We start from the raw sequence: 19,315 nt of genomic DNA, 5'->3' as shown, positions 1-19,315 counted from the left end.
TTTTTTTACCTGGTTTAGTACTATATTTGATCCACTCTATAAGTTCTTCTTGTGGCAAATTGCTGAACTCCCCTACAATATTCCACTGGGTTTGCAGATTTGCTGAACCTTGTATTGACATTGCTGCTAATATAGCAAAAACAACAGCACCAGGATGTACTTTGCAAAAGAGCCATCCAAATAGCTGAAACCAAATTAAGAATACATTGGTAATTGTTAGTATAAAGTAGTATGCAATGTTATGCAAAACTTCTTCCCATAGAAGAATGTGGCCTCTGCTACAGTCCCAAAAAAAGGATTGATTATCCTAAAGAAAAAGCCCCAAAATAATAGTCTTTGGGATCAAAAGAATTCTACCATCAGCCTCATGTAAGTGGAACACAATGTAGCAAGCTCTTTTCTCAACCTGCTTTCTCTACTCCCAGATTCAAGTAAAGCCACAACCACCTATGCAATTTACAAGGCCCAGTGCAAAACAAAAATGTGGGGTCTCTTGTTAAAAAATTATCAAGACGTTCAAAACAGCAGCAGCAAACATTCAACCAAGTTCAAGGTCCTTCTGAATGCGAGGTCCTGTGTGACCAGCAGGAACCCCACATTTGCAAAACCTGCCCTGGGTGACACTTTCTATTAGGTTGCTGCAAAAGTAATTGCGTGTTTTGCTATTTTGACAAAACCTGCAATTACTTTTGCACCAACCTGTATCATCTGTCATGCTGCAGGATAAAGACTCAAGATTAAAGGCTTCCAACCAGCCTCCTCTCCTGTGCCAGCCTGAAGGGGTCAGAAAGGTTCTGCTTGGGAACCCCGAGACTGGCTACTTTTTTCCACATTCAAATAGTCCACACTCCATAACAACACTTTGTTCTCTTGATCTTTCTCTGCATGTCTACAGAGCTAGATTTCAAGTTTTTTGAGGGCTTACAAACACTGACTTTTGACTTTTCTGTCCACTACTCTATCCTCCATCCCTAGAGTGCACAGGGTAGGTGCTTAGTGACTATCTGCTATGTTTAAGGGAGGTGGCTGCTGTTGTACATAGGCTGGTTGACTGATGGAAAGGTGACACTATGAAGAAGCATAAATCTATGAATACAGATCAAGGAGGCAGTTATCCAGGAAAAATTAGCAGCAAACCACCAAGGAAGGCTTAAACTAAATTTTAAAAAGCACAAGTCAAGAATGTACATACAAATGTGTACCAAATGAAAAAAAAAAGTTTAAGTTTGATACAAAAAAAGACCATATAATTTTCAAGCACTTATAACTTGAAATTGTTAGAATTCTTTGTGATATGAATGTCAAAACAAAAAAAGGTTACTATTTGTACAATTAAGCTCTGCTTTCTATCAGCACCTGCAGTAATCACTCATGAACTCAGTCTGTACTAAATCAGTGCTTGTTGTACACCAACAACTATTTTAAAGTCTTTAGAAAGATAGAAAATGATCAGCTTTGGCCCTTACCCTTTAAGAAAGATAAGTACAAAACCATGAAGAGCTTTAACTATAATCACTTAAAAGACTTTGTAATTCATTATTTTAGGGCCACTCAATAATAAAGGCTAAAATTATTATAGTAGCTGTACTCCAACATAACATGTTACCTGTCTTGAGCAGATCAGTGATGCCATAACACACATGTGTGGTGTCAAGAAGAGTTTTAGTCTCATAATTAAAATACCAAGGGCTGTATATGCTAACAATTGCAAAGCATGATAAACCAGCTGAAAGAAAGAAGAAAATATTTTTTACTCCTACTGTTAGTGAAGTTTAAGAATACTAAGCTGGCAATATGTAGAAAGGGGTATGTTCTCCTTAGTAACAAAAAGTACTACTACTTAGGTTTCTGAAATTTCTAAAGCAATTCTTAAAATTCACTTTCAAACTGTTCCATTTTAGTGGAAGGCTAAAATTATCAAGTCATGAAGGCAAGTGCTTCTGTGATTCTCAGAGTCAAACCTGTGGTTAATAAAGCCCACATTTTTGAATCTACCTGGATGCTACCATCAGACCAAGAAAAGACAGTGGTAAAAGAAATGACTGCTGCCTCAAGATCTGAGGGCTCCATTTTGGAACTGCCCTCAAAACCAGGCTGGACCACTAGGAGATGGGAGCAGTAACTGATCACATCTCTGAGGACTCAGGCAAGGTGAGCAGAGAGGAAAGTGATTTCCAATTGTGCAACAGACATCTCATATGTATATCTAAATGGGCTCCAGAAATCAACTGTCAGAGCATAACAAATGAGTTTCCTAGTTAATTTTAACAAATGAATGGTCAGTGAATCTGCATGTAGCATTCTCATAAAAACACATACCAGGTTATTTTCAAGATGATTGCTGACAATTGCCAACAAAGTTAGAAAATGGAACTAGAAAGGAAAGTCCAAATGCATGCAACTTTAAGATAGTAAAATTATAGTGATATTAAGTCTTTACCTCTCCATGATCAAACTGGTGTTTTCTGGAACAGAAAAAAATATATTGCTATCAACTCATTATTGAAGCACTTACTTCATATATTTGCATTTTCATCTTGTAAATAGGAGTTTTACAACTTCTATAACATTCTCTCAGGACACATAGAGGCAAATCAAAATAACTAAAAGTCACATGCCAAAACTAGTGCTATATTCTTTTAAGAAAGTTAATGAAGAAGGACAATGTTGTATTATATCCTAACTATGTGATTAGATGGGTATTTATTAGGACAACAAAGGCACACTGTGGTGTCCCAGCTCCCTCACTGGTGATACCCCAGCAAAGCATGGAATGAAAAAAATCTTCGAGATTTTCACTAGGCAACCAAGCACAGATGACAAATAAATGATTATATGTGTAAATCTGAGCTCAAGGGAGAAGTCTGGTCAGAGACGGGAATGTGTGAGTTGACAACACACACCTTCTCTTTCTTAAGCACTGATACGTTCCCAAGACCCAGAGTAATACCTGGCACTTAGAGCTCAACATTTTTAATGAATGAACAAATGTATCAATAAACTGTTAATCCAGGTAGCATATAATCTAATTTGAGAATCTGACCTCAAAAAGACTGATATATTAGCAAACTCAGGACACATAAGGGGGTAGTGAAGGAGATGAAACAGTTCTTTCTTTATTCTTTTTTGACACCTAGTAAAAACTATCAGTTACCATTTGTTGAGTACTTACAATGTTAATATGCTTAGTACATTCCATTAACTCTAATCCTACAACCATTTATTACCCCAATTTACACCCAAGGAAAGGGAATCACAGAGCTACTAAGTAGCAGCCAGGACTGTATTCTGACTGACTTCAGAACCAACATACTTTTTACTACATCATGCTGCCTCTATCCCACTTTACTTCCTGGATCTTTGAGTAAAGAGAATATTGGCATTCACGTCTTTCATAGTTAAGATTTATGTCCTACTCTTCCCCTTTTTACACGGGCTTTGGTAGTTATGCAAAATAAAATGTCAACATGCCACTCCTCTTCCAAAAAAGAGCTCTGATGCTATTTGAACTGAAAACCCCATGAAACTCAATGGTTCCCTATAATTGTTTCCACAGGTGAGTTATTATTCTTGAAGGGACAGCTTTGTTTCTGTGAAAAGTTCTACCTTCCTCTTCCAGAGTTGCATACTAGAGCTGAAATTTCGTAGCTTCTTCCTCAGCTCTTCAAAAATAATTGCACCTCAAATGAAGAAAAATTTTGGCATTGTAAACCAGAACCTTTTCTTTCCCCCTTAGTCCTCAACTCAAATGTTACAGGTATAAACAAAGGCATAGTTACAGCAAATTGTTTCTAAATGAGAACAAGGATTCTCTCAGGAGTATGTACAATAATTTATCATTATGTTGGCAGAGACTTGGAGGTGAGGGAATAATATAAGGGTGTGTATATTCAAATTATAAAATATAGGGTCATGCCTATAATCCCAGAACTTTGGGAAGCTAAGACAGGCAGGTCACGAGGTCAAGAGTTCAAGACCAGCCTGGCCAATATGGTGAAATCCCGTCTCTACTAAAAATACAAAAATTAGCCAGGCGTGGTGGTGGTCACCTAGCTATTCAGGAGGCTGAGGCAGATGAATCGCCTGAACCCGGGAGGCGGAGGTTGCGAAGAGCCGAGATTGTGCCACTGCACTCCTCTAGCCGGTGCAACACAGAGAGGCTCTGTCTCAAAAATATATATACACACACACACACACACACACAAACACACACACACACACACACATATAGATACATACATTGAACAATCCTTGTCCCCCAAAAATCCCACAAAAAAATAAAAGCAGAGTTAAAACTACATTCACTCGATCCTCCAATCCCACACTCTTAATAATTACAGGATTTATCTTTCCAGATCACTTCTATGCACAAACACACAAAAATCTCCAAATTTTAAACAGAAGTATAATTATCCTACACACACACACACACACACACACAGGCAATTTTTAAAATTCAATAATGTATACTGGACCTATTTCCATAAAGATGGCCTAACATTCCACTCTATGATTGGATCATAGGAGATATTTTGGATGTTTCCATTTCTCACATTACACACAGTACTACCAAAGGCATTTCTCCCCATCATCTCTGTATTTCTGTGAGCATCTCTAGAAGGTATACTTGCACTGGTGGAACTGCAGGGCTGAAGGGCAGGCCTACTACATGTTTACTGTGTACTGCCAAACTTCCCTCCCATCCACTACCTCCCACTCTTGCAAGCACTGGATATACTATTATTTTTTAGAAATATGAGAAGTGAAAAGGTCTTCACTTTAGCCTGAATGTCTTTACCATAGGATCAAGACTACCTTTTCACGTTCATTAGTCATATGTAAATACTCACTCATTCAACTACTATTTTTTACTATCTTGCAGGCACTGTATATAAACTGTTGAACAAAAATGGTCGCTCCCTTCAGGAGACACAGGTCACACATCAACATTTAAGTACAAAGGGTGATAAATGGTAAGAGAGTAAGATAAAGGGTGCGATGGAGGAAAATACCAAGCATGCTATAGGCCTCTCTAACTCTTAGATTATAAACATACTCTCTTGGTTAATTTTGGGGTTTTTTTTTCCTATACCTAATTCTCTGCTTCATCTAAAATTTATTTTCTGTGAAAAGTGAGAAGTATGAATCCAGTTTTATATTTCCCTGTTCATTTCCCAAAAGGCAGTCCACTGGTCCTAAAACGACTCACATAATAATTTACTTTCCCTGCTGAACTGAAGTACAAAACTGTGTCCTTCGAGTGTAGATTATGTGCAGGGCTACTGTCAGATTGTACTGGATGACATCTGAAGGGTGAATAAGTGATGTGCTGTGTTCTACACAGATAGGAAATAAGAAGAGACGCCAAGAAGGGAATGGACCACAAAAAAATACGTATTATCAAATATTAGGTACACAACATGTAAGTATAAAATTAATACACTGTAAATATCTATTTAATAAATGAACAGAGGAGGTAATAAAATTCTTAATAGCATATTTACCTTACATGTGTCTGTTGTTTAGCTAAGACACCCCACATATCACTAATAACCTGTAAACAGATTTTGAAACACTTTAGAAAGGCTGTGTTGGGAAAAACAATATTTTAACCAAAGTATCTTTTAAACTGTAAAACTTCTAATGAAAATATAAGTATAGAGATAAGAGATAACTCAGAAAATAATAATCACAACAACATAATCTTATATTTGTGTAGTATCTGATCAAAGCTAATATTCAACAGCCCTGTTGGGTAGATGATATCATCCTCATTTTGCAAATGAGCAACAAGCTCAGATGGATTAAATGATCACCCTGTAGGCAGACAACCACTAAGAAGCACTGCAGTCTTGAAACCAGATCTTCTGGCTTCAAATTCACATTCAGTGCTGCTTCCACCATGCCAACGTTGTTGGCAACACCTCTCCTTAACAGTACACACAGAAAACTGGAGAGTTGGCTCAAAGGTTGATAATCACTGCTAGAAACATTCAAAACACAGTCACTGTGCTTTCATACTTAGCAATAACGGGAGGTCGTCTAATCTAAAATCCTATCTCCAGTAAAACATTCTCTACAACACTGCTGACAGGTTGTAATCCAGCCCTTAGAAGAACCACTCAGCTGCTGCTTGAATCTATAACACTTTCCTTATCTGTCGAGATCAGTTCTGGTCATAAGTCCTACCACCTGGAATTGGCCATGATTCTAAGGAGCCAGATTGTGTGTAACCTTATTTTCAAGGGGCAGGCTTTTAACACATTTCAAAATAATTATCCGCTTTCCATCTGAATCTTTTCTTCTTTAAATGAAACAGTCTAACTAATGGTTTTCATCATCTCTCACCACTCAGGATCCTGTCTTTTGCATATGTTCTGGATGGCTAATGCTTAGTATTTTTTGAGTACCCACTAGGTGCACATCCACATAAAGTGTATAAAAGTGCAAAGCACACACAAAGCCTAGCGCACAGCAGGAACTATTAACTGATTAGAGATGAAAAGTGCTGTTGGAGTACACAGCTGAATACCAGATGTAGCCCTATGACAGGGAAGGTGCAGAGCCCGAGTCTCACTCTTCCCTAGATTTTAAGTGGACATGATGTGAGGCTTCTAACAACATCTTTGATCTTTCAGTTCCATATGTTAAAATGGGGATAACATTTGTCTACCCGACAGGGCTGTCATATAACCAATTTAAATACTCATGTGAAAATGTTCCATACAAAGCAGAGTACAAATACATAATATGAACAATTGTTATCATACAGAATAGTCTACAAATAAATGAAATTGTGTTAACACAGAAATCACTGGCTACAGATCAGGAAACTTTTAAGGTCTGTCATCTCTTTTTCCATCACAGATTAACTTCTACTCATTCTCTTAAGACACATTTGGTTACAGAGTGCACAATTCTTGAAAGAAAAAAAGAGAGGAAAAATCACACTTCCATTGACCTTATTTATATCTGGGCTTAGAATTTTATTATCAAAGCCAAGTTGGGGACCTAAACATTTTTTATCTAGTTCATCAACACATTGCAAATACTCTGTTTTTTTCTTTCTGATTAATAATAAACACAGGAGTTACTGTACACTGCACAAATCACTTAGAAAGGTATATATTAAATATTTTAGGGAAATATTACATTAAAGGTAGAAGCCAGTAATAATTTACACACGCAAGTTGTATCTGGGTCAATATGGTCTCTGTTCATGTCTTCCAAAATACCTGACTATCTAAACTTGAGCCATCCTTTTCCGATGTCTGTTTTATGCTAGCAGATAGAATATTTTGAAGATATATAAATGTCTATCAAAAACTATCATTAAGAAAACATAGAACATGTTATAGTAAGCCCATAAAAAACATTGTATCATATTAATATGTGGCCAAGTATATGCAAGTACTATGTAAAAACAAGAAAATACTCTATTATAAGAAAGAGCTCTTAAGTGATAGACATACCTTTCTAACAATAGCAATAAACACTACAAGAACAACCGGAAGCAATAATGTCTTTGTGTATCTCAGTGGAGTCTGAAATTCAAAGAGATGTTTTGTTGAAGGAAATATTTTAACCAAACAAAATTTCATTTCAAATAATGAAATGGGTAAATTTCTGAAAGTAGAGAAATATGAACATTCACCAATCTACCCACTGCCTGCCATCATAAAAAGGAAGGTGTATTTCCACAGAAATGAACTGCCCCAAAATGCTGAGTTGAAACACTGAAAATACGGTACCTAAACCTCTGTAAGTGTGACATGTGACTGAAGAGATTACTGTTCACTTTTTGCATGCTACTTATCTAACTAGAGAGACCAACTTAATAGTCATCTAAGGTATGTAAAGTTCCTTTAAATGGAATAAGCTTTTCCTGTATATTTTGTGGGGGATAAAAATATAATTCTTGAAACACACGCACACACACACTCTCTCTTTCTCTCTCATGCATAAACAAAATAATGATCGACGTTTGAGGGGAGCAAAAGACTTTTACATTTTCTTTAGTAGCAGAAAAAAATAGAAATAAGTTTAATAACAAAGCCCTACACATTGTGATCCTGTGCACCTCTCAGTTATCTCTCCACCCAAAAAACCACTGTTAAAATGTTGCTCTTTTACACTTTTTTTACTTTTATGTGTGTTAATTATGGGTTAATAAGACTATATCATTTTGTTTACTCCATTATATATCTTAAGCATCTTTCCATGTCAGTATGATATCATGTTAGGAATAGCATGTTATGGGTATTGTATGGGTGTACCACACAATACACTGTATGGGTGTACTATAATTGGAACATATGTTCTCTGAACTGACACTACTCTGTCTCTACAGCACAGTCCCGATGAATTCAGATACATACAGTGATGCGGAATGGCATGCTGGAAAGAGCTTTGCTATTTTCTTCAAATTAGCTGAAGTCATGCTATGCCTCAATAAATTATTTCTTTCATCACATAACTTATGTTTAATACTCTCAGGTTGTAGCAGTATGTATGATGTTCTCAATAACGTTAAAGAACTTCCACCACATCCTAATTCTCTAATATTTGAAGGAGTCTTGATCCCCTATGAACATGCATTTCAATGTCTTGCAAGATATGCTTCGTTTGTTTCAGCGGGTTTAACACTAAAACTCATATATCTTTGTCAGTCATTGTGTGTCAAAGCCATTTGCCAGAACACAATAAATGAAGACTGACAGGCCACTGGAGTAAAGAGTACCTCTGCAGAACACACTCAACTCCGAACGGCTGGTAGATAAAAGTTTCCTGTGTGGTGCCCTGGCATCCACTGGTCTGGAACTCTGGACTCTGGGCTAACACAGTGGGATCATGAGGGAAACTAACATGTCAATAGAGTATTGTTGGCCAGTTTCATATACACACACACCACTCTGAAGGGGTGACACAGATAATATAATTAATCAGTACCACATTGATGGTGTTAAAAAGGCACATATATATATGTCTGTTGAACTAAACCAGCTCATAAAGTATTGCAAATTAATATTTTATTTATTTAAATATTTATATATTTAAAATATCAAAGTACTTTCCTATGTATTATCTCATTTTGTCTTCACAATATCTGTTTATGGCATGCTACTAGAAACTAGTAAACTATAACACGAGGAATGAGAGTTGCTTGTTCAAGAACATCAAGCAAAATTGCAGGCTTCTGTCTCACAATCCACTAAACTACTCTCTGCTTTCCTTCTAAATCTCTGAATACAGTTTTAGAAAGAAAAATGCTGTTGGAATGAAAAGCCTGGACTTGATGTTTCAAAACAAATATTTATTTAAATAACCACAAAATGAGTGGAAATGTAAGAGTTTGAGAGCCTGACTAAATTAATGCTATCACAGAAAAATGGCAACTTGAAATGCCTCTGTGTTTACTCACCTAGAAAACCACTGCTCGTCTGAATGTGTTATTTCTAAATTATCAAAATGAGTAAAGGCCATATATTCCAGGGAGCTGCACTAATGTAAATAGAAAAATCTTCCTCTAAGCTGCCAGATTTTCCTTTTCCATCAAACTGAGATAACAGCACATAAAGAGTCTGATATAAGAGGAGCACCCTTTATGAAAAATGTATGGACCAAAACCTTAGGAAACAGAACTGGAAATCACATCTTACCTCTTTTTCCATAAAGTCAAACTCCGCTGCACAGGTATACAATAAAGTATCAAAATCCTTATAACTGAAGAATTTTGACGTTAATAAGTTGCCAATATGAGCCTGGTAAGAAATAAAGTTACCATTACATTAAGCCATACACTGCAATAATATATTTTAATTTCAATAGTATCTGAAAATAGTTTTCATTACATTATGCAGTCTACTGTTCCCATACCAAGGTTGCTTTTGTTAAAGGAAATGCTATACCCTCCACCTTCACAGTTCCCTTCTTTTGCTGAATAGTGATAGCTCCAACGACACCCTACCTTCCACACTCATCAACATCCCAAAGGCTTTTTCCTTTGGGTTTTCCCAGTTTACTGTGCTAAACCTGGTGTAACAGGCTACACAGTATCTCCCTTGCTGGAGCCTACCAGCAGCTCTGGGCTTGAGAACACATACAGACATCTCTTAATCATAAAAGCACAATGGGCTATGGGGTAAAGAAAAGGAAATACTAATTCTGAAAAGGAGATTGAAAAGGGTACTTGAGTGAAGTAGAAATCGGCAGGCATTGGAATAAAAGGTACTTTTTGACTGATAATCACCTCCCACATAATTATTCACATGTTATCAAGCATTCTCACTCACACTGCCACATTACCTCCCACAAAAAGCCATGTGAGGAAGGTGGAATTATTTTCACTTTAAAAACAAGAAAACTAGGGCACAAAGACAGAATACATTTGCCAAATGTTCAAGTTCACTATAGTCTACAAAAGCAATGACCAAAGAAAAGAGGAGAAATTATATCTAGGACAAACCATGACTAAATTCTATATGATATCTACATGAAGCAGAAGGAATAGGGTAAGAGTAGGAAATAGATGGTGGCAGGTATGTGATGAAGCATTTCAAAATACTGTGTCTTCTTGGGAGAAGAAATGTATGCTGATAAGTTTAAGAAATCAATAGGAAGAATATATGGCACCTAAAATAGCAGAAAAAAACAAATCCCAAACAAAATAAAAGAAATAAGTCCTAGTATTATAAAGATTAGCATATATGTAAAGAGCATAAATTCACTAATTAAGGGGCAGATGCTCAAATTGGACTTAAGGGGAAAAAATCTAATATTATGTTGTCACCAAAAGAAATATTTATAAGTATGCTGAAAGGTTGAAAATAGAAGAATGGAAGAAGATATACCATGCAAGTTTAAAACAAATCTGTTAGCAATTATAATGTCTCACAAAACTGAATTCAAGCAAAAAATACATGAAAAGAGACAAATATATTATTATAATATAATATTACATATTACATTAAAAAGCAAGATTATACATATTGCCAACAAAAAAGCAAGATTATACATATTGCCAACATATCTGCAGTTAAAAATATAGATGCAAAGTACACAGAATAAGAACTGACAAAAACTAAAGGAAGAAATAGAAAAGTTGACAGTGTTCACTGAAAATGTTAAACACTGCCTCCTTGAATAAAAAAGTTGACAAAAGTTAACATAAAAGGTGAATAAAATCAACTAGCTCACAAACAGAGAATATAAACTTCACAAAAAGAGTACACATTATCCTTGAACACAAGTGAAATATTTTTGAATATTCACATACCATGCAACAATAAATTCCAAATATATACATATATTTGATTATAAATGCAATAAAACTAGAAAATAACTAAAAATTGCTTTAAATTTTTTTTGATTAGAAATTAAATATCATAAAACTTTAAAAAAAAATCACAAATAGCCAATGTATAAGATATATAAAGAAGTACTATGCACTTATAAGAAAATTTTAGCTTTAAAAGCATTGATCAGAAAATAAGAGAGGTGAAAACAACAGAGCTAAGCATTTCCCTTGGGCATCAGAAGAGGGGAAACAAAAAGATCTAAGAATAAGGACAGGAATTGGTGACAAAGAGAAACACAACAAAACCAAAGGGGACTGAAAAAAGGTGTAACTTTAAAAATATTAAAACAACAGACCTCTAGAGCAAGTCCAATGAAGGAAATAAAAGATGCAAACAAAAAGCAAAATGAAAAAGGGAGAAATAACTATGGACTCAACATAATTAAAATAAGAAGAATAGGCTACACAATTTGCTAATAAATTGTAAAAGCTAGGTAAAATGGATACATTTCTGGAACCCCATAAAACACCAACAAAAATAAATAGAAAACTTGAATAGAACAAAAAGCATTCAAATATCTGAAAGAGAAATCAAGTATTTTCCCTCCCAAAAAGCCCTAGACTGAGATGGTTAACATAGATGAATTATTAAACTTTCAAAAAAAAAAACTTTCCCAAGTTGACAGAAAGTAGGAAAGAAAAAACAAACAAACAAACAAAAAAAAAACAAAAAACAAAAACCACAACAGCTCTTAATGGGAGGCCAATATTAATTCCAAATCCAAATAAGGAGAAGCCAATCAAAGAACAAAAAGATCACTTCCCATATATGCATATACACAAAAATTCCAATAAGAATTTTAACTGACTAAACTCAAAAAGCATTATCCATTTGATGACATATAAAAAATAGGCAAAATTCCTCTAAGGACATAAACTACCAAAGTTCACTCCAGATGAACTGGAGAGATTCCTAATGAAACTGAATTTGTAGTAAAAAACCTACACAAAAAGAAAGCTCCAGGCTGTGAGGGCTTCATGTCAAATTCTACCAAACACTTAAGGAAGAGATAGTACCAATTCTACACAAAAATCTCTCTGAAAACAGGAGACAGAACACTTGCAAATAATTTTAGGAGATGACATTGCCCTGAAGCCAAAACCAGACAAAATCATTACAAGAAAAGAAAACTAAAACGAATATTCCTCATGAATAACAGACGAATATCCTTAAAAATATTAGCCAACCAAATCCAGCAATATAGAAAAGAAATACTACATTTGAGCAGGTGAGGTTTACCCCAGGATATAAGCTGCATCAACACTCGTATATCAAAAAATGTGTCGACTTCCAAATACCACAGAGTGAAGAAACTAGTATTTCCCATTCTCCAAAACAACTTTAAAACTGGACAAAATTATAAAAAAAAAAAAAACACTCGTATCGGGTTCTAGAGATTAATCAAAAGAAAGCAACGACGTGGGAAGCATTCATTCATAAAAAACTGAGAAACTCTGGGTAAAAACAGTGGGAGTCTGCGGCATTTTTACCTAGGTTGCTCCCATCCACCTAGGTACCACCCTCATCTCCCCCATACTGTTAGTGCAACAGTTCTTTTGAAGGGGGCAGGACGGAGTGTGGCTGGTCATAAAAAGAACTTTCACTACTGGAGCAGGCTGACCCGATTTGGGGCGGGCAGCTAAAAGTCTACGCTCAGAGGCACTGTCAGTAAAAGTAGAGAACTCAGTAGGAAATGAAAGGCTGGGTAGCCTTGCCACTCTCTTCCTTTAACCAATGTCAAAGTTAAGAACTTATGAGCCAATGCCCTTGATCAACGTTACATATTTCTAAAAAGACTAAAGTTACAACTAAGTTATTTCTAATTTGCAAATAACATAGTTTTCAGCATCTTTTTCTTGGCCCTGGCATAATTTTAGGCTATGACAGAAAATGACAATAATTGCTTTAACCTGAATTAATACCTTAACTGGTTCATTTTTCCCCAGTGAGGTAAAGAGATTCCATAAATGCAGGACTAGGGTTATTTTACTTGTCTTCCTGCTTGTGCTCTGCATACTGGCTGACTCACCCACCTTTCAGCTGTCATCCTCAGATGACTTCCAGGATCCTTCCCTAATGCTCCTCCTGTGTATTCTTGCAGCACTCTGTACTTAATTTTTTATCATAGCCTTTATTACACTGTATTATAACTGCTAGAAATTGTTCCTATTTTCTGAATTTTCTGCTAGACCATACCTTACTCAGTTTTGTATCTCTAGGATACTTTCCATTGTCAGGCACACAGGAAGTACTAAATGAATGAATGAATGAATGAATGAATGAATGAATGAATACATTTTCAACTATAGTTTTAAAGTTTTAAAAATTTTTCCACAGATTGTAGACCACCCATTTAACGGTCCATGTGCTTTCAATCTTTTAAGCAAAAACAACCCTTGCTCTTATGAAAACCTGTATGAAAGAGATTAAGGTTAAACTGCCCTGGGTAAGAGAGGCTAGGAGATGGGGGAGTACATAGCTCTCAGGGAAGAGTCCTGGGAAGTCCTAGGACTTCACATAACCCAGTTTCAAAACCATAACATTAATCTAGTACAGAAAGAAGAAAATCACCAATAAAAATAAATTATAGGAAAAAAAGTAGTTTATTTTTTGCATATTGGTTCTTGTGCTGCTTTTTTAAATTAAATCTTTGACAGCCTCCTGACTTAGGATGTGCTGATTAGAACACCAAAATAAAATAGGCAAAGCAATTATGGACAGGGAGAATCCTTAAATTTTTAAGACAGACTTCTCCATTTTATCTTCCCTTCAACCCCAATACCAAAAACAAGCAAAAATCTTCTCTAAATCAGACTAACTTGGATTAAATTATCTATAAAGGCTTATAAAAGCCTTTTACAAGTAATGACTTGAAAACTGGGGAGAAAAAAGAATGAGACTATAATACGATCTCCAGTTAAGGCTCTGAAGATGGTGTCTTTACCAGTTAAAAATAAGCTAGAGAAAAATGTCTGTATAGACCTTAAAATTCGATCTTTAATCTCTAGAGTTTTCCTGCTTTAAAATTTTAGTGACATAGAAGGACCAATACAATAAGAGATTGTTTTAAGAAACTAATTTTGGAGAATGAAAATCTATATACAATTACATTTACTTTCTATTATATTAAATAGATAAAATAATAGGTGAACAGACTTCATCCTAGAATTTCATTTTAATAGTAATATTTGAATAACTCAATTTATTCTTAGCCTATTCAAGTCTTTCAAGTTTAAGCAAAAAATGCACTTACATCATCTGCAATACCAAAAATTTTAGATGTCAAGTATTTAAGTATGACAGTTCCAAATAACCAAAAACATCCTTGAATAACCTAAAAAAAGAAAACAAAAATAACTTTGATGCTTCATATTCCACAGACATAGGCTAGGAAGAAAAAAATAAATGCTTTAATCATACATGAAATATATATTGCTGTCTACAAGACAAAATGCTAAAAAATGCATCTCAATATAAAATCAAGCATGTTGTTCAAAATCAAGGGGCAATAACTAAAAATAAAAATATAATCATACAATCTTATCAAAATTAATATATTTTATAGAAGATTTATACAATCACTGCAGTTAAATTCCCTTTAACAGATTTTCATACATGCACTGTTTCTCAGATAAAACATGAGTAATAAATAAAACTGGAATTTTTAAACTACATACCCAGGATTAACTTTAACTTGTTTCATAAAAAGGGCAATTTGGTACATTAAAATTGAGCCCTAATACACTATGAAACTGTTGGATCCCCTGAATTACATAGATCATTTTCTTAAAAGTAAAACATAAAACCAATGACATATATTAGAGAAGAAAAAACATAAGCATTAAAATAGATTGATTCTTACCCATAAACTAAGTTCAGATACATTTATTTTTAGGAAATGTGGTTTCATTGCCAGAATACCCTGAGTAGAGAAAATAACATAGTATACACAGTTAATACTTATAGACATAAATTCAAGTACCAAAAAATTCTTCTAAATAATACAGATTCTCAAGTATATAAAATGTAGCACATAGTCATCTTTCCACATACCATCCACACGCTCATTTCTATAGTCAGTGACTTCAAGGTACAGCCCTATTATCCAAAGTCAATTAGGTGAGTGCATGACTTTTTACAGTTGAAAAAAGAATCACCATATGTAAATGTCTATGACTGATTTGACATATCTGATTTATCTCTGAGCCACGAGATATATAATATTTTCAGAATTTTGGACAGCAGTCATACAGGGATAAGATTTCCTTTAGCTAAAAATTACTGACTCTTAGGGTAAACAACAAATGAAATTTTAATGGATCAACTAAATACTTCTCTGAAGTATTTTTCAGGTGGTAATGCTCCCAAACTGTATTACCCTTGGGGAGCTAAAACTACTTCAAACATGGCAAAAATATGATTAGAGATCCAGACATAAATACTTGAAACCAAATTAAATCTTTTTGGAAGTTTCTAAATACCTAAGAATACAAAATGTGATACAATTTAGGTTTCAAAGTGATTAATTATAAATATATACAAATGTGTGTTTATAGTTAAATATGCACAAACATGCTGTATTCCCTGTTATCATTTAATACACCAAAATATATGGAATACACATAAATATACTTAATTCACACCTAAGATGCACCTCAGTGCATCTAGCAGCATACCTGACATATAGAACTGAAGTGTCCTACAAAATGTACTTAAATTAGATTTTATTTATATGTAATATTCGATTCAATGGTTTCCCTGTCTATAGTACCAAGATTCATGTACTTTATCCTGGGTGATAGCAGTACATGACAAAGTACATATGTAAAACATACAACTGAGTACTTTGTCACCTTTCCTAATAATAAACAGAGTACACAGAACCGAAGAACTATACTTATTAATCCCAAAGTTATGATTTTTCTTGTTGTTGTTGAAAATACAGCATCATGCTAATTGCTAATTTCTGTAGCTAAGTATACTCAAGGCACAACCTGAAAAGGGTGGTGACCCAGACTGGGAAGAGGCATATTTTTGAGAAATGCGTTTTTTTTTCTTGAGATACAGTCTCACTCTGTCGCCCATGCTGGAGTGCAGTGGCGCGATCTCGGCTCACTGCAAGCTCTGCCTCCTGGGTTCACGCCATTCTCCTGCCTCAGCTTCCCAAGTAGCTGGGACTACAGGCGCCCGCCACCATGCCCGGCTAATTTCGTGTATTTTTAGTAGAGATGGGGTTTCACCTTGTTAGCCAGGATGGTCTCGATCTCCTGACCTCATGATCCGCCCGCCTCAGCCTCCCAAAGTGCTGGGATTACAGGAATGAATCACTGCACTCGGTCAAGAAATGGGCTTTTAAATAAATATTATTTGTAAAATAAATGAAAACGGAGGTTTCAAATGTAATGGGTTCTAGAAATTAAGAAACCCCAAATGATCTAAGTAACTTAATTACTCAGGAAGTAGAATATATTCCAATTACGACAGTGCAATACACTTTTAAAGTCATTGGGAAACTAAAGCACATGCACTTTAAACATAAGGAATAATAAGTTTGCAAAACATTTTAATGGAAACCCACCAAAAAAAAGGCAGTCTGTAAATTTCAGAAGACTTTTAGACTTACAAAGTCAACCTGCCAGCTGGGCATGGTGGCTCACACCTAATCCCAGCACTTTGGGAGGCCGAGGTGGGCAGATCAACTGAGGTCGGGAGTTCGAGACCAGCCTGACCAACATGGAGAAACCCTGTCTCTACTAAAAATACAAAATTAGCCGAGCATGGTGGCATATGCCTGTAATCCCAGCCACTCGGAAGGCTGAGGCAGGAGAATCGCTTGAACTCAGGAGGCGGAGTGAGCCAAGATTGCGCCATTGCACTCCAGCGTAGGCAACAAGAGCGAAACTCTGTCAAAACACACACACACACACACACACACACAAACAAAACAAAACAAAACAAACAAAAAAATAAAGTCATCCTGCCAAATGTGGTAGAAGGAATTAGATGACCTTCCATCAATTTGTTCTAATTCTGTAAAATAATCTCTCCATAATCTAAAGATGTTCTTGGTAGTGATTTAGCAAAATAAAATTGAATCATCACCTTACTTAAACCATCTGAACAGTCCATACAAGTAGACAAGGGGCAAAAAACAAACCAAAAAAACCCAAAAAACAAAAAACAAAGTAACCAAGGCCTTGATCTTCTGATCACAGTGGAATGCAGAGGGGTGGCTGTTATAAAGATTGCAATGAGAGGAAAGGGGTTCAAAAAGTGGAGCAGTAGTAGAATAAAAATGGAAAGGAGGAAGGGAGAAGAAAGCATAGAAACCTTTCTGGAATGATACTAAGTTTTCCTTTTTTTTTTTTTTTCCTGTTTTAGGAGTACTTGAACACCATCACATCTAGTATATTCAGTAAGACACCTAAGATGGTTCCTACAGAAAGCCCTCATGAATCCTAAGTCAGTGAAGAAAAAATTGTTAAACCACTAGTTTCAAAAATAGCCATATAAGTGTTAATACTTACCCAAATAATTACCAAAGAAGAAGCATAATAAGAAGTTAACAACATTGAGTTCCCAAACATCAAAACAAAGCAAAGTGCAAGAGAAATCTGGAAAAATCCAAGAAAAAAAATATAAGTAGTGCACATAAAACAAAAAACCTTTGTTTTTTATTGTGAAAACTGCACATGCCCATAATAAACAGAATTCCAACTGTTCAAAAGGGACTATAAGATTAAAATAGCCCATTCTCCATCCCACATTTCAAACTCCCAGAGATAACCATCATCAACAGTTTCCTGTGCCTCCTTCCAGATAACATGTATAAATTCTAGTTTATATATTTTGTTAAACCACAAATGCACTTACCCCATAAGCTATACTATTTCTTGCTTTTATTCACAATATGTTTCAGAGAGCTCATGCAAGCCAATCTAATAATACATTCTGCTTAAGAACTGGAAAAAGTATTCTATTCTATAGATGTATCCTAATTTATTTAACTAGTCCTCTGAGTACTGCTAAACACTTAAGTGCTTTCCACTTCTATTTTGTTTTGTTTGGATCTTCCTAATACAAACACGGCTATGATAGACATCCTTATGTGTATACCTTATGTACATGTCAGTACATTTACAAATAAATTACTAGAAGTGAAAATTGATGGATCAAGGATATACACATTTTTAAATTCAATACAAATATTGACAAATTGACCTATGAAAAGATTGTGCCAATTCACCTTCCCACCAACTGGGCAGGAGAGAGTTCCTATGGATATATATTCTGGCCGCATTGTATTACTCTTTTAGATATTTGCCAATCCAGTAGGGAAAAAATGTTACTTCATTGTTTCACTTTTCCATCCTTTTAATAGTAGATGAAACACAGCAACTTTTATTCTATTTGCTGGTTATGTTGTTTTCTGTGTATGTGTGAACTGCTTATTCCCACTGCCCATCTGTCTATTGGGCTTTCATTATTTTCCTTAACAGCTCTCTTCAGATATTACAGAACACAGCCCCAATATCCAGAATCTACAAGGAACTTAAACAAATTTACAAGAAAAAAAATAAACAATCCCATCAAAAAGTTGGCAAAGGATATGAACAGACACTTCTCAAAAGAAGACATTTATGCAGCAAACAAACATATGAAAAAAAAGCTCATCATAAGTGGTCATCAGAGAAATGCAAATCAAAACCACAATGAGATACCATCTCATGCCAGTTAGAATGGTGATCATTAAAAAGTCAGGAAACAACAGATGCTGGCGATGATGTGGAGAAATAGGAATGCTTTTACACTGCTGGTGGGAGTGCAAATTAGTTCAAACTATTGCGGAAGATAGTGTGACAATTCCTCAAGGATCTAGAACCAGAAATACCATTTGACCCAGCAATTCCATTACTGGGTATATACCCAAAGGATTATAAATCATTCTACTATAAAGA

At 35.2% G+C, this 19,315-nt stretch overlaps 1 protein-coding gene across 1 annotated transcript in view; it reads right to left on the bottom strand.

Moving 5' to 3' along the window:
- The window catches only part of DPY19L1 (dpy-19-like 1 (C. elegans)), a 117,932-nt gene that overhangs the window by 8,953 nt on the left and 89,664 nt on the right, over positions 1-19,315 (bottom strand). Inside the window, exons 11-19 of the mRNA XM_011973072.1 lie at positions 17,885-17,971; positions 15,220-15,279; positions 14,611-14,691; positions 9,660-9,761; positions 7,473-7,544; positions 5,505-5,554; positions 2,441-2,465; positions 1,607-1,726; positions 10-184 (exon numbers count right to left, since the gene is read on the bottom strand). Coding sequence (XP_011828462.1) covers positions 10-184; positions 1,607-1,726; positions 2,441-2,465; positions 5,505-5,554; positions 7,473-7,544; positions 9,660-9,761; positions 14,611-14,691; positions 15,220-15,279; positions 17,885-17,971 — 772 coding nt within the window. The remainder of the gene's footprint in view (positions 1-9; positions 185-1,606; positions 1,727-2,440; positions 2,466-5,504; positions 5,555-7,472; positions 7,545-9,659; positions 9,762-14,610; positions 14,692-15,219; positions 15,280-17,884; positions 17,972-19,315) is intronic.

Source organism: Mandrillus leucophaeus, unplaced genomic scaffold, assembly GCF_000951045.1.
Source record: "Mandrillus leucophaeus isolate KB7577 unplaced genomic scaffold, Mleu.le_1.0 Scaffold100, whole genome shotgun sequence".
Lineage (NCBI taxonomy): Eukaryota > Metazoa > Chordata > Mammalia > Primates > Cercopithecidae > Mandrillus > Mandrillus leucophaeus.
This window is presented reverse-complemented; position numbering and strand designations above follow the sequence as displayed.